Here is a 16,871-nt window from a genome sequence, read left to right on the forward strand (position 1 = left end):
GCACCGGACATGTCCTTTAAGCTTTCCTGGTAAGTTTTATCCTGCAATCCATGTACTAGTTTAGTAGCTCTTCTCTGAACTCTCTCTAGAGCAGGCATAGGCAACCTTCAGCACTGCAGATGTTTTGAACTACATCTCCCATGATGCTTTGTCAGCATTTTGGCTGTAAAAGCATCATGGGAGATGTAGTCCAAAACATCTGCAGTGCCGAAGGTTGCCTATGCCTGCTCTAGAGTATCTATATCCTTCTGCAGATATGGCCTCCAGTACTGCGCACAATACACCAAGTGAGGTCTCACCAGTGTTCTGTACAGCGGCATGAGCACTTCCCTCTTTCTACTGCTTATACCTCTCCCTACACATCCAAGCATTCTGCTAGCGTTTCCTGCTGCCCTATTACATTGTCTGTCTACCTTTAAGTCTTCTGAAATAATTACCCCTAAATCCCTTTCCTCAGAGGGATATACTTTCTGAAACAGCTCCTGAAAAGGGGTTATCAGCAGATAAGATTACATGTTTCTCTTGATTTGAAAGTGAACAAATAGTCTTACATCTTAAAATGGGTACTCCGGTGGAAAACTTTATTTTTTTTTCAAATCAACTGGTGCCAGAAAGTTAAACAGATTTGTAAATTACTTCTATTAAAAAATCTGAATCCTTCCAGTACTTATTAGCTGCTGAATACTACAGTGGAAATTCTTTTCCGTTTGAAACACAGAGCTGTCTGCTGACATCATGAGCACAGTGCTCTCTGCTGACATCTCTGTCCATTTTAGGAACTGTCCAGGGTAAAAGGAAATCCCATAGCAAACATATGCTGTTCTGGACAGTTCATAAAATGGACAGATATGTCAGCAGAGAGCACTGTGCTCGTGATGTCAGCAGACAGTTCTGTGTTTCAAAAAGAAAAGAATTTCCGCTATAGTATTCGGCAGCTAATAAGTACTGGAAGGATTAAGATTTTTTTAATAGAAGTAATTTACAAATCTGTTTAACTTTCTGGCACCAGTTAATAAAAAAAAAAAAAAGTTTTCCACCGGAGTACCCCTTTAAGATGTAAGAATATATTGTTCACTTTCAAATCAAGAGAAACATATAATCTTATCTGCTGATAACCCCGTCTGGCACTATGTAATCTGCAGGTAAATGTTTTCTCTTTTTACTTGTAGATAGTAAAAAAAAAGTCCGTAGCAGTAAAGTTGACCATTTCTATGAACTGGCAAAGAAAAGGAAAAACTAAGTGAAAATCTTTTAATTAAGCTTTAATAAATGCTTGATTAGCAAATATCCTCAATTACTGACACATTGAAGAAAAATGATTTACTTAACAGTGTACCTGTAGTAAACAAAAACTTTCAATATAATGTAAATACCACCATTATATGTATACTTTTAATATACATTGGTTAAAAAATTTGTATATTTTTGCCCCTGCAGCTATTGCATTTGTGTCTCTATGAGGAGTCCAAATACAGGAAGTGAGGGTGGAAAAGCAGGGCTCTGTACGCTAAGAAAAAGTAGGACAGTGTGCACTGAGGCTCTATGACATGCTCCTGACTTATACATCAGGATGATTGACAAGCCAGGAGTCTGCACAGATCCCTGCTTCTCCTGCCCTCGCTTCCTGATTTTGGACTCCTCATAGAGGCACACAATAGCTGCAGGGACAGCATTTTTTCACCCAAAAATATACGCAATTTTTAACCAATGTATATCACAAATATACATATAATGGTATTATCTACATTATATAAAAAGTTTTTGTTGACAACAGGTACACTTTAAAGGAGTACCATAGTGGTTTTTTTTTTTTTATGAATTCATTGTGCCCGGGCTGCATAAAGTAAAAAAAACTCACTTTCCGTCACTTCCCCGTAGCACCAATATATTGCTCATGTAACAGGCTCAAGCAGCAGGGAGAACTCGGGGCCCAGGTTTGTTACATGACACTGCGCTCAGCCTATCACAGGCCGAGGCGGTACATCACTGTGGCCGGCGATACGCTGATCGCAGTGTGAAGTTCTGTGCACACGGAAGCAGGAAGAACACCGGGACCGGAGGACAGTAGAGCTATATCGGCACAACAGCGACGGGAGGAATGATGGAAGGTGAGTTATAGTTGGTTTTATTACTTTATGCAGCCCGGGCACAATGGGATCATAAAAAAAAAAACACTACAGTACTTCTTTAAAAGAGATTTTTTTGTAAATAAATTATTCTGGGTGCTGTAAGAATTTAAAAAAATAAGCCTACTTACCTGCCCTGATCCCTGACCACTGCTATTCAGATGTTGCCTGGTCCCCAGTGCTCTCTGCTGGTTCCTACAATGCACCATTGGTGTAGGAACTGCTCTCCCCAACCAGTCACTGGCTAAGGCTGGCTAAAAAGGTTGTTCCTTCATGATAGGGGAATCATGAAGCATGAAGAAGAGGAGATCACTGGGCACCAGGTCATGTCGGAAAAGCAGCGGGGAATGTGTACTGTTGAGTATGGGTTATATTTTTTTTTGCAGCATCAAACGTGGAGATCCACTTTAAATGTATGCACCACCACCATTTTTATTAATAAAAACCAGATACTAGTACGCATTTTTTTCAAATTTTAATTGTAGATTTGTTATTCTATTGTCTATACATGGTTATGTGAGCTGTTATCTTTCCTAAGCTACTGTTTACATCGTTCACAGAAACCTGTAGTCTGGAGATGGCACATTCATTTCTATAGGAGAGTTTTCTAGGCATGCCCTGTGACCTGTCACTGTGCATAAGGGGGCTGCATTCATCAACTATTGTGAACAGTTTGATCCTGTGTTATCTGGTGTTACTGGTTATTTTAATCCTTCCTGTGATGTTAAGAAGAAGAAAACTAGAAAGCGATCTCTACAGAACATGAAATGTAGTATTATTTAGTCTTAACAGCCAGCGTGAAAGCTGCAACATTTAGAAATATTTTTTATATAAATAGTGACTTAGAAAGGGAATTTAAAGAAACAGGAAGACACAACAAACAAAAAAAAAAAACTTTGAGGCCAACTGTTACGGATCCAACCCAGTGCAAACCCACATTTTTTGAAAAATCTATAGTAACATGGAGAAGGGCCCAAGTAAAAAGGACCCGAGGTAGAGAGAGAGAGATAGCAACAGAGGGGAAAAAAGGAAGGAGAACAAATGGAAGGTGACTTAGAGAGAACATCCAGGAAGACAGCAGGAACACTGATTCAAAATATATATTTTTTTACTTACTTAAATTGATTTTAATTAACTTTGTAAGGGTGGGGTCACACAGGGTAAAATATGCTGCATATATACTACGTGCGACCCTGAAAGGGTTTCTCTAAGCTTAAACAATTGATAGCATATCCAACTGCTTCCTGCCCCATTCACTGTGTATTGTGGGTAAACAGCAGTTCGGCAGGTGTACCAGGTGTTGGTACCTGGCCGATCACCAATTGATGGCTTATTCCGAGGATAGGTATTAGCCTGGAAAACCTCTTCAATAGGTTATCACTTCTCGTACATACAGGATTAAAGAGATTTTTTTTCCTGTACTCTGATTATCTCTTACACACAGTAACATCATGTAAATTAGTTGTATTTGTCATTTAATATATTCACATTTTTTACACAATATATATTCTCCATTTTAGATCTAGAGGTGTTATAACATACCTGCCAGTTTTTTCATGTCTCTGAAGGGTAGATGTAATACACTGCTCAAAAAAATAAAGGGAACACTAAGATAACACATCCTAGATCTGGATGAATGAACTAATCGTATGAAATACTTTCGTCTTTACATAGTTGAATGCGCTGACAACAAAATCACACAAAAATTATCAATGGAAATCAAATTTATCAACCCATTGAGGTCTGGATATGGAGTCACACTCAAAATCTAAGTGGAAAACCACACTACAGGCTGATCCAACTTTGATGTAATGTCCTTAAAACAAGTCAAAATGAGGCTCAGTAGTGTGTGTGGCCTCCACGTGCCCGTATGACCTCCCTTCAATGCCTGGGCATGCTCCTGGACAGTCTGTGGTGCAACATGGCATTGGTTGATGGAGCGAGACATGATGTCACAGATGTGCTCAATCGGATTCAGGTCTGGGGAACGGTATGGCCAGTTCATAGCATCAATGCCTTCCTCTTGCAACAACTGCTGACACACTCCAGCCACATGAGGTCTAGCATTGTCATGCATTAGGAGGAACCCAGGGCCAACCGCACCAGCACATGGTCTCACAAGGGGTCTGAGGATCTCATCTCATTACCTAATGGCAGTCAGGCTACCTCTGGCAAGCACATGGAGGGCTGTGCGGCCCCCCCAAAGAAATACCACCCCACACCATTATTGACCCACCGCCAAATCGGTCATGTTTGAGGATGTTGCAGGTAGCAGAACATTCTCCACGGCGTCTCCAGACTCTGTCACGTCTGTCACATGTGCTCAGTGTGAACCTGCTTTCATCTGTGAAGAGCACAGGGCGCCAGTGGCAAATTTGCCAATCTTGGTGTTCTCTGGCAAATGCCAAATGTCCTGCACGGTATTGGGCTAAGCACAACCCCCACCTGTGGACGTCGGGCCCTCATACCACCCTCATGGAGTCTGTTTCTGACCATCTGAGTGGACACATGCACATTTGTGGCCTGCTAGAGGTCATTTTGCAGGGCTCTGGCAGTGCTTCTCCTCCACAAAGGCAGAGGTAGCGGTCCTGCTGCTGGGTTGTTGCCCTCCTACAGCCTCCTCCACGTCTCCTGATGTACTGGCCTGTCTCCTGGTAGCACCTCCATGCTCTGGACACTACGCTGACAGACACAGCAAACCTTTTTTGCCACAGCTCGCATTGATGCGCAATCCTTGATGAGCTGCACTACCTGAGCCATTTGTGTGGGTTGTAGACTCCGTCTCATGCTACCACTAGAGTGAAAGCACCGCCAGCATTCAAAAGTGACCAAAACATCAGCCAAGAAACATAGGAACTGAGAAGTGGTCTGTGGTCACCATCTGTAGAACCACTCCTTTATTGGGGTGTCTTGCTAATTTCCTATAATTTCCACCTGTTGTCTGTTCTATTTGCACAACAGCATGTGAAATTGATTGTCAATCAGTGTTGCTTCCTGAGTGGACAGTGATTTCACAGAAGTGTAATTGACTTGGAGTTACATTGTGTTGTTTAAGTGTTCCCTTTATGTTTTTTGAGCAGTGTATGTCATGCTAGGGTATAGCTTTTATTAAAATTTGTAGGTATGCACTTATTATTCATATTGCAGATTTACAACTTTCAACCTTTACACATTTTAGAGTTGTTGCTGTAACATTCATACTGGATACCATTTACAACCGTAAGAAGTGCTCACCTCCCCTTCCTTTATACGGCGGGTGTTCTCATACAGCTGGTTTATGTTTAATGTGAAGTGCTCAAAATCTGGAATCACACACTTCTTACAAACAACTTGTGTCAGTAGAACAATATTACTCTGAACACATCTGTAGGAAAAAATGTAAAGGAAAAATATTTTAGCGTTAAATAAATACGTACTGGTAGTTAAAGGGGGTATTCCAACTCTGTAGAAAAAAAATTCTATAGTGCCAGGGACCTGGTAAAATAGAAACAAATATACTTAGCTATCCCATGTCAAGCTACAGTAGCTACGGTGACTCCAGCTGTTGCAAAAGTACACCTCCCAGCATGCTGGGAGTTGTAGTCGAGGAACGTGCTCTCGAATCACCCAAAGTGTAAGAAAAAGTGCAAACGTGTTACACTAAAAAAACGTGCACAAAGGATGCGGTCTATCGCAAGCCCTTCTCCGATAGGAGAGAGGCCCCCCAACAAACCTTACCCTTCGCCTCCTGACCAAAATGTACCTGCGAAATTCCAGGTTCAATGTCCCTTTTCGCCGAAGCTACTAAGGGACCACAAATGCTCCCAGCATCCACCTTGGCGTTAGCCAAGGTATCTACCTGCAGAGCTGATAACGGTAGGTACTCTGCCAAAGCAGGATTACCCGGGGTGTTTGCAGGGAGGTAAGGAACCTTATGGCCTCACACACCTCCCCTAGACCGCCAGGAAGGACACCCAGAAGGGCTACTGCATCCTGACAAATCCTGTGGACACAACACGCAAAAAGTGACACAGTGAAACAAAAAGAAATAAATAAGTGAATGTGTGCAGATATACTGCCGGACATCCGACCGGATCTATAAAAATTTCTCTGATCCTAGCAAGAAGGCCGGGAATCAAGAGGTGAGTGCCACAAAGGTGAAGAGATTATGGTGCCCGTGCTTCAACTCAGTGAGCCAATACTCCCAGTGAGTTTCGGCACCTCGGGGTCACCACTCCCCGAGGCACTAAAGTACCTCGGCTCTAGACCCTCTCAGCCTCATGGTGAGACCCGGAGGTAACAGGTCACACCGGGGCAGCCATCGAGCTGATTCCTCAGAACCAGCCCCGGAACGCCCTGGTACACCTGCTCCCTACCATGCAGCACCCACCCCACCAGCTCCATACTGGCATCACCTGCCACCAGCATGAAACTGATAAGAACAGATACTACATTTGTAACAGCTGGAGGCAGCCTGGTTGAAAAAACTGGTGTAGTATTAAATGGCAGCGATTAAGATAACTAAGAGCTGCTCTTACAACCAAAGACCCAAAAAATGTTGAAGCATAAATTACAAATAATTATATAAGAAAATTACTTTTGAAAAACTTCCAAGTCCATCGATGCTCCCATCATTGACTCCTGTACGGTATATTGTAGCATGTCCATACAGTCTTTCAGCCTGGGGTCTGTTGGAAGCAGTCCATTCACTTTAAGTGTCTACAATGGTTAAGATCAAGTCAGATATTTGAATGAGGAGTGACAATAATAGAGCATTAGTTAAAAGAGATATCAAGTGCTGAAAAACGGAAAGTTTCAGATGGCGGGGGGTCCGACCACTGGGGATCTCCTGTACGGGGCCCCGGCAGCCCGCGGGAAGGGGGTCTGTTGACCACTGCATGAAGTAGCGGCTGACACACCCCCTCATTACAACTCTATGGCAGAGCCGGAGCGATGCCTTCGTACGGTGGTCGACACCCGCTATCTGGCCAGCGAGCCGGGTCCTCGTACAGGAGATCACGGGGGGCCCCAGCGGCCGGACCCCCCGCGATCTGAAACTTATTCCCTATCCTTAGGATAGGAGATACATTTTTCAGCACTGGATATCTCCTTTAAGGTTCTTGTAATATCATTTATATTGTGTAACACAATGTAACAATTCTTCTGGTCATTACACATTTCTATTTTATGGTAAGGATTCAGATTAAAATGAATGTTGAGTTCAGAGATTAATTATTCTTGTATCAATGTACATTTTATCTTGATTTGTACATTCCTCATTGACAATTCTCAGTTTTAATTAATATATGTACAGAAGTAATGAACCATCAATTACATCAATTGCATCAATTACTAATAGAATGCCGTCTGATTATATTCCAAATCACAAATATAAACAACCCCCAAATAACTAAATGAATGCACAAACAATTCTACCGCTTGTATATTTTATTTAGCACACTGGGTAAACATTCACAGCGCAGGGAGAAATAGTAAGGGGACATCTGTGTTAGAAGCATTATCGCAAAATCAACAATTATTGGAAGTCCCAAAGAGAATGAATTCAGTACTGGATCCCATGCATGGTGTTTAATTGTGGGAAAACCCCATTAATGACAGAGCTAACTGGCAAAAGGTTTTTCAATTAAAGGGGTACTCCGGTGGAAAACTTTTTTTTTTTTAATCAACTGGTGCCAGAAAGTTAAACAGATTTGTAAATTACTTCTAGTAAAAATCTTAATCCTTCTAGTACTTATTAGCTGATGAATACTATAGAGGAAATGATTTTCTTTTTGGAACACAGAGGTCTCTGCTGACATCACGAGCACAGTGCTCACTGCTGACATCTCTGTCCATTTTAGGAACTGTCCAGAGCAGCATATGTTTGCTATGGGGATTTTCTCCTACTCTGGACAGTTCTTAAAATGGACAGAGATATCAGCAGAGAGCACTGTGCTCGTAATTCAGCAGAGAGCTCTGTGTTCCAAAAAGAAAAGAATTTCCAGCTAATAAGTACTGGAAGGATTACAATTTTTTTATAGAAGTAATTTACAAATTTAAAAAAGGAAAAATTGGGGCTCAAGGTCAAGGATGTGTGGACACCAGGTATGAATATAGATCATTTATTAAATTAAACAATATACGGTACATGTGGTGGTGACAGTGACCCAAAGGGCCCTTGTGGGATCACAGCACTCACTAATAAAATATTATCTGAATAAATAAAAAATTATAAAATAAATTTTAAAATAAATTAATAGTAGGAAGACCACCAAAATATATAAGCAAAAATATGATCTTATTGAACTGACCAACAGCAGCAAAGAAACAAAAAATTACTAATGACCAGAAAATAGCAGCAGATATGGTCACAAATAGCACAGTTGTAGCAGCAAATATAATCACAATTAGCAGCAATTAATGCCATATAAGTTCAGCAGAGTTCAGCTAAATGAGGGAACTCATAGCAACAATTGGTGTCCTGAGTTCCGTTACACAATTCAGATTTCTTTATATGAAAAACCGCAATATTCTCTTTGTGACAGTATTAGTTCTAATATGCCGGCATATGTAAATTGTAATTAAATGTATCAACTGATACAGCTCACTGCTCCAGAGTCTGTGCGCAGCCGAGGGTTCACTGAGATACTGCGATCTCTTGTGGCAAGGTTGGAATATCTCCTCGAGGACTGTGCCAGGTGCGTTCTCGCGGCAAGAGAGGGCACCGCCGGAGGCTCGGCCATCTCCTAAAGTGACGGTGCTTGTTGGTAGCGGTGGACTCCGGGTGGAGAAGCTACAGCGCTTCAGCTGATAGTGTCGGGCCACGTCCTCGTAGCTCAGAGGTACGTGGTGCTGGTTAGTAACGGTGGGCTCCGGGCAAGGAGGCTACAGCGCTTCAGCTGACGATGTCGGTCCGAGTCCTCGTGGTTTGGAGGTACGTGGTTATACATTCATGCTGCTGAGGAAAATACAGAGAGTCTTGAAACGCGTCCAGCCCCCTGCCAAGGGTGACTTAGACCACCTTGCTATAAGCCCTGAGAGCCCTGTAGAAAGCGGCTCTGCTTGCAATACTACACGCGTACCTCCAAACCACGAAGACGCGGACCGACATCGTCAGCTGAAGCGCTGTAGCCTCCCGCACGGTGAATGCCGTGAAAAAAAAAAAAATCAAAAGATTCGCGAAATTCGCCAATTTTGATACAAATAGCGGAATAAAAAAGATCAAAAGGTAGCATGTAGGACAATAATGATACCAATAAAAAGTACAGCTCATCCCGCAAAAAATAAGCCCTTACTCAATGGCGTCGGACGAAAAATAAAAAGTTACGGCTGTTGGAAAATGAATGGCAGAAAAAGAATTTTGCTCAGAAAAGGAAAAAGAACATAGAAAGCCATATATAATGGGTATCGCCATAATCGTACCGACCCACAGAATAAATATAACATCACTTTTACCGCACAATGTGCACCATAAAAAATAAAAATAAACTCAAGAAATTTTCCAGTTTTTCACAATATTTTGAAGTTTTTCACAAAAAATGCTTCATGTGTCAACAAAAATGCACCAGTTATACAAAGTACAATGTCACGAAAAAAAAAATCCCAGAATCGCTCTGCTCAGAAAAAGCGTTCTAAAGTTATTACCATTTAAAGAGATACATGTAAAAAAAAATAATTTAAAAAATTGTCTTAACGGTCCTTGAGGGGTTAATATAATTCACAACACTACAGTCAATCCCAATAGGGGTGAAAAAATGACCTAAGGAGAACAGCCAAAAACCCATAAAAGACCTAAAAAAAAAAAAACATAAAATGCAAACTGAAAAAAACCTCTGTTCATGTTTCCACAATTAGAAAAAGACTTAACAAGAATGATGAAAAACAGATTAAACAAAAAAAAGCACTAGAACAAATGCTCAATGCTTTGCATACCAACACCAAAACGTAATTCCAAATATAAAACTTAATGGAGGAAGTATCATGGTTTGCTGTTTTAGGGCCTGGAAACAATGTGGAAACTATGAATTTAAATGTGTATCAAAACATTTAACAGGAGAATCTAAGGACAACAGTCTATGATCTCAAGCAGAAGAGACATTGATGCAACAAGACAATGACCCATAATCCACAAAAAACATTAACAAAAGAATGCTTGAAATTCTAAAAGATTTTAGTTTTGGAACAGCCAAATCAGAATCCTGACCTTTTGAATCCTATTGTGATGCTGTGGCATTACCTGAAGAGGGCTATATAAACAAGGCATCCCATAAATATTAAAGGTAATCTATCAGCTCTAGATCATGTTCGGGGTTCTAGTGTCAAAATGGCTGTGCTGAGTTGCAGCATGCATGCCTCCAAACTCCCTCACTCCTCCCTGCCTTGACTAACTGAAGTGCACTGCTCAGAGCTGGAAGCTGAGCTCTTTACATCCATAAAAGCAGGGAGGGGTGGTGGAGGGAGCTGGCATGCATGCTGCCACTCAGCACTCCTCTTTGACGCTTGAATCCTGAGCCAAAAACACTGCTTGAAAAAATACCCTTAGAGTAAACGATACCTCTAGTCTAATAGATTACATATATGTCTAGGAAATTGTTCCATTTTGACTGCCCAGGTCTGATTTTGCTGAGACTTAAATGGAAGAAGTTAATAGCCAGCTGCTAATTCTAATGAAGTCTAAAAACCGTGCGCTATGTGCTAAACCTTTTAACTTTACACAAGCAGAGGCAGGAGTCTGCATAGAGATTGCTGATCTTTCTGGCAACATGTCAGAAAACATTTTTGCAAGGTGAATGTTGAAATAGAGGCAATCAGTTCAGTCACCCCCATCTGAACCATTCCCATGAGTACGGCACCAGCAGTGATCTCAGTGTGGACGTCTGCTTCTGCTCATTCCACCTGTCATTGAGGGCACAGAAGAAGAACTCATACTTTATATAAGATTGACTTCAATGAGTTTGCAGTACATGTCTACTGTATGCACTTATGCACTGGGAAAGGTCCTGGCGTATATGTTTAACATATCCACATACCCTCATTACCCAATATAGGCCAAATGAGTATAATGTTGTCCTCTGTTTGGATGGTAACTCATCGCAGACATCTGCGTTATTCCACTGAGCTGAGCCATCATTTATCTGATGCATTTTTTGTGTGTGTTTTCAGCATATAAAAAGAAAAGAAGGAACTTGTGCATTATTTGTCCAAATTAGATATATATCCAATCCAATACTTACAATGAAATAAATGTGATCCCTTAAAGGGAATTAGTCACCTAGATTTTGTTTTATTACTGGTTGTAGCCAGATGCTAAAAAAAATTTCTTTTTTTAATCTGTTTTTATTTAATGATTACATTTTTTTAAATTTATTTAAACATTATTATAGGGGTAGCCATCTTGCCTGATCATTTTTTAACAGCATTTAGAGATATGCTTTACAGCAAGCCCCATGGACATAAGCAACAATGAACATGAATTGGAAACATTACTGAGCATTCTCGATGACCTTTTCAAAGCTAATTCCACAAGGAAGGGGATCCTGAGCTCTGAGCTTCAGCTATTGTATCTATACACTGGTGTCACCTTTCACTGTAATGCTGTACAGATCACTTTCCAGCAGCATCCAACTTATGATCACAGACAGAACAGGACGTTCTCAGCTTAGTTTCAAGCCTAGTGGCCAAAATGAAAACTGCAAGATTTCAGAATTATTTTCAAATATAGATAGGAAAATTAGAAAATACATACATTCCTAAATGAAAAAAATAAAATAAAACTTGATTTAAACAATAGGTCATTTTCTGATGGCATGTTCCCTCTAAAAGGATTTTAATATACATAATGTACACATTGAAGAGTACCCATCACTAAATAAACTATCCTAAACTAACTTAGGCTATGCTCCCTAACTGCACCTAACAGCCCCCCCCCCCCGTTTAAAAAGCTCTGTATCTTACGCCTACTGGGGCACGCCCACATCATCCTATTTCCTTGCTCACAGAATGACGGATGATGTGGGCGTGCCCCAGTAGGCGTGTCGTCATGGAAGCCTGCTGTGGGTGTGTGTGTGGGGGGGGGGGGAGTGCATTCTAATAAAATACATTTAAAAATTAGTTTCAAATGAGCTTCAAAAATGCTTGCAAATGAAAAAACACCTTAAGGGCAGGTTCACACGTATGTAATGCACTACAGGTTTACCGCAACAGAAACGTCTGCAAGCACATTATCTTGCTACCCATTTTATTGCTTCCAAATCTGCTGCGGAAAACCGAACCTATGTGTGAACCTATACATGTTAAAGCATTAATTGTCATTAAAAGCAACTTTTGACCAGGTCTCACTCCTGAGACCCGCTGTGATCGTGAGATATAAGCTGGGAAGTGGGAAGCATTACGCTCCACTAACCGGACGGCTGGCAGATCCAACTTTTTCTCTGCATAGACTTTGCAGCAAAAAGGAAGGATCTGCTGGCTGGGGGGTGGAGCGTAATGCTGCCCGCTTCTCCAGCTTGACCATAAACATTATGGATTACTTGACCACAAACATTATGGGTTACCCATACAGTATGACATAAGTGTTTGATAAGCAGGGGTTTCGCTACTGGGGCCTCACTTTCCACTAACAAAGTATCCCCCAACAAGAAGAGGGCATAAGAGGACCACAGACTTGGCCATATATGACAGATAAAGAATCAGCCAAACTGTTTCCATATCTATGATGGCCTGTAATAAACAGCGCAATGACCTACAAACGGTGGTCCTCTTGAATGGTGGTGCTGTCTAAACCTCCCCCTCTTTCCCAATGGTAATTCTATGGATAAAAATAGAGCCTCATGAATATTTACCAGCAGTTTTTCCCACTTCTAATTTATAATTTAGCATCTTCCCCTACATATTGACAGATGCCTGGCCTAATGTGTGACCTGAAATTCCATAGTGACAAATAGTGAGCATAATAGGCCATAATCTTCTCTGTAACTTCTTTACATATTTTTGCTCAGTTTTGCAGGTCTATAAAATGTGTATGAGAATATATCAACACATAAAAACAAGTGGCGGGCACAGCACAATACACAAAGTTGTAAATCCACATCTCTTTATGGTTTTACATGCACAGCTTTTAGGAGGACACAGAATATCACAAGAAGGTGCTCAATTCCCAGGAGAAATTAAGCTTCACAATCCATGTAACAGTAGAGCATAGACATAATAGCACTCAACAAGATGCGTGATAAAACTGGTTCTATATTTGATCATCATTAGACAGTAGTATAAGAAGGTAAACTGGCAGACACCGCATAGCAAAAAAGGTTACAGCTGTTTCATACATTAGACACACTTCATCAGACAACACCTGTCACTCTACATTAGTGGGATTATATACCCTCCCACTAATGGATGTGGAGAGGGCAGTTACAAAATATCAGGTTATTTAAAAAACAAAAAGGAATAACAAAGAACATCTGCATTACTCTGACCTTGAGTTCTTAAAATCCAGAGAGCCTCCGCTCATAGTTGTGCCTTTTGTCTGTCTATACTTGGTCTCCCATTAACCCATTCTCTACCTGCAAAATGCAGTACATTAGAGTAAAAGTTATGAACCTCCCTAATATGCTGGATTAGACTTAGGGCCCCCAATTTAGCGGTCATGGAGGGAAAATGTTATACTATTGTCTTGCCTACATAAAATTGCCCACAAGGGCATATAAAAACACACAACATAACTTGTTCTACAGAATATTCCTCAGGTTGTCTATACAAACTATGGACCAGTATATGCTCTTCCTGGAAATTATGAAAGGTTTATTTTCTGCAATACCTGAAAGGTCTGGATCATTTTCTATGAAATAATAGAATTTTAAAAAAGCCAACCTAATAAGTCCAGTCATAGGTAAGTACCTAAAAGAAGGCAAAATGTTTGCTGAAAACACATTGGTGTTTTCTACCCCTTAATAGCGATAGTCAATTTTGAGACTGAGCTTTAAATAAGGCTTCATCTAAGATTATAGCTGGATAGCGCCTCAGTTTTAGGCAGCTTTTCAAATGCTGGGCTTACTCCTGAAAACTAATTCTCTGTGATCGGAGAAATTGGCTATATGGTACCACTTTTTTGGTTTGGATCGGGTGATAACTATTGCAGTGCATCAGTAGGTTTTCTGTTGCCTGGGGTGGACAGTGTACCATTTTTTGCACAAACAGTTACATCTAGGAATTCTAAAGTATCAGGACGGATTTAATATATTAAGTCCATATTCATGTCAAAATCCAACATTGCAAGAAGTAAATAGGGCACTCACCAAACTGTTGCTGATGCGGTTATACTTTATTGAAGACGATCAACAACACATTAGTGTATAAGCAGAAGCAGAAGACAGAGCCATTGATGCTTCCATTGATCTAGGCTATGATGCTTTGTTTACTGCCACTGGGGGAGTTTCTGGAGCAGTAAGTGCAGGTGTAGGTATGGCTGTAAAACCTGCATTAAGAGATGGTGTAAAATCAGCTATAAACTACTTTAAAGCGCAATGGTCAGGTTGACCATACTGCTTTATCTCCGTAAGTGTGCAGACAGTGACAGCTAGTGATGCACAATAATGTAAGTAAAATGGCATGGTCATGAGGTATAATGTACAGATTTCTATACTCTATAGACAATTAATGCTAAAACTATGGGCTAGGGCCATGTGGATTCTTCTAGTATAGCACATAGAATGTGTGAATACAAGAGTCATAGATTTAATTCACAAAGCTGATGTTCTCTTGTAAACTGAATAATTTGGAATCTACATTTTTAAAAGGGTCTCTGCCACAGACATGTCAAAAGATTTGATTGGTTGTGCTGAGACCTCCACCAATCAGGAGAACAAGCAGGGATAAGTGAGCAGCAGCGCGCTTTACTCCCGGCTCACAGCTATCTTTGTCTCACTGCTCCATTATAAGTCTATGGGGCAGCGAGACAAAGATTGCTGGAAGCTGAGGCGTATCCTAGTTGTTCTCCTGAGAGCCTGACCAATTCATAGCCCTATTCAGAACAAAGCATGTTATGTTCCATGTTCTGGTGCTTTCACATGTTTGTTTGTGATCTGTCTTAGCATTTCAAAAAATGTTTACTTCTTGCAATGTTGGATTTTGAACAGTCTGTGTGATTCATAAGGTGAGTGCCACTTAAAGGGTACTCTGCCCCTAGACAGCTTATCCCCGATTGCGGGGGTCCCGCCGCTGGGGCCCCCAGCGATCTTGGCTGCGGCACCCCAGACATCCGGTGCCCTGAGCGAACGTCGCTCCGTATTGGACTGGTGATGCGGGGCGGAGGCTAGTGATGTCACGGCCATGCCCCCTAAATGCAACATCACGGCCATGCCCCCTCCCATAGACTTGAATTGAGGGGGCACAAGTTGACGTCACGAGTCTCCGGCGCTGCACCTGCACTCTAAACGAATGCTCGGGTGCAGCAGGGAGATCACGGGGTCCCCAGCGGTGGGACCCCTGTGATCAGACATCTTATCCCCTATCCTTTGGATAGGGGATAAGATGCCTAGGGGCAGAGTACCCCTTTAAGAAGCATTGCAGTTTAGCTTGTCGTTGTCGGAAAGTAACTGTTACCCGAGTGTATGAAGATACGGATGATATAAACTGTGCCGAGTTTATCTATTTATTAGTGTAGAGCGCATATTCATGTCATTGCTGATGTTGAGCCATTCAATGAACTCCAAAAAGTCTTCCCTGTTCACACAAGTAAGACATCGTTCAAACTTATAGTAACAATGTAAATATTCAAAATAAAATGATTTTCCAGAGGAAAAAAAAAAATGTAGAGCTTTTAAAAAAAACTAACAAAAAAAGGTCCATTAGACTACCAGCTATAGTAGTGCCAATAGCGGTTACGGTTTACCTGCACTGCTCTCCTATGATGTTTGTATAAAAAAAAAAAAAAAAAAATGATCAAGCATCCAGGTGTGTACTACTTCTATGCCCTGCCTCTACATTGTGTAGGAGAATGCATTTCTATCTTTGTCTTACATTTATAAATTTGTTGACTGGAAGCCGTTCCTGTCCTTCGGAAAATGTGTAGAAGAGAAGGTTTGTCATACGTTGTAGCAAGGTGCTGCCTGCAATTCTGAAATGAAAGGAGAGGAGACAAAAAACAAACAAAACACTTATTTGATGCTTCTGATATTTACACATCCACCAGCGCTCTTCTATATCAAAGACACTACTCATAATAAAACAATGTTTGCATTCTATTACTCAAAAGACAATAAACATTGGATGAAATTGGAGGTCAATGTCCATTTTACACCGAGTCACATGATTCTTGGCAAACTTACAGTGGCGTTACACACAAACACATAAAACACACTTGTTAACGCCTACAAAGATAGTAACACAACATAACCACAGGAAAACATGTGACAATATAAACAATACATAAAACTAAAAACGCTTTAAAAGGCATTAAAATAGTAAACCAAGCTTTATTAACCACATTATGACTAAATAGAATTATAGAAAATACCACCAATTGTTATCTAACTGGAAATTGGCAGAAATGTTGTTATTTCCGTTCTTATTCCAATATCCAGAAAAATTTTATAATAGTGTTTTCATGAAACATTGTGTGCTCACAATAATGATCCTTTGGTTCAACTTTTATTTATCTATTGTGCTACCCTGCATTTTATTTTGTCTTAAAGTACTTTTTTTTTTAACAGCCTTGAATTTATGTTGCCATAACTTGTAACACAAAAAAAACTTCACCTTGCAAAAATG

General features: G+C 40.7%; 1 protein-coding gene across 6 annotated transcripts in view; it reads right to left on the bottom strand.

Annotated features, from left to right (window-relative positions):
• Positions 1–16,871, bottom strand: part of GLS2 (glutaminase 2) — a 91,415-nt gene that overhangs the window by 51,613 nt on the left and 22,931 nt on the right. For 5 of the 6 annotated variants that reach the window (XM_056562394.1, XM_056562393.1, XM_056562392.1 and 2 more), the window contains 3 exons: positions 16,122–16,218; positions 6,703–6,824; positions 5,361–5,490 (listed from right to left, as the gene is read on the bottom strand). In XM_056562394.1, the coding sequence (XP_056418369.1) occupies positions 5,361–5,490; positions 6,703–6,824; positions 16,122–16,218 (349 nt within the window). Of the gene's footprint in view, positions 1–5,360; positions 5,491–6,702; positions 6,825–14,398; positions 14,578–16,121; positions 16,219–16,871 lie in introns of those variants that run through there. The other variant, XM_056562397.1, reaches the window with a different exon arrangement.

Source organism: Hyla sarda, chromosome 2, assembly GCF_029499605.1.
Source record: "Hyla sarda isolate aHylSar1 chromosome 2, aHylSar1.hap1, whole genome shotgun sequence".
Lineage (NCBI taxonomy): Eukaryota > Metazoa > Chordata > Amphibia > Anura > Hylidae > Hyla > Hyla sarda.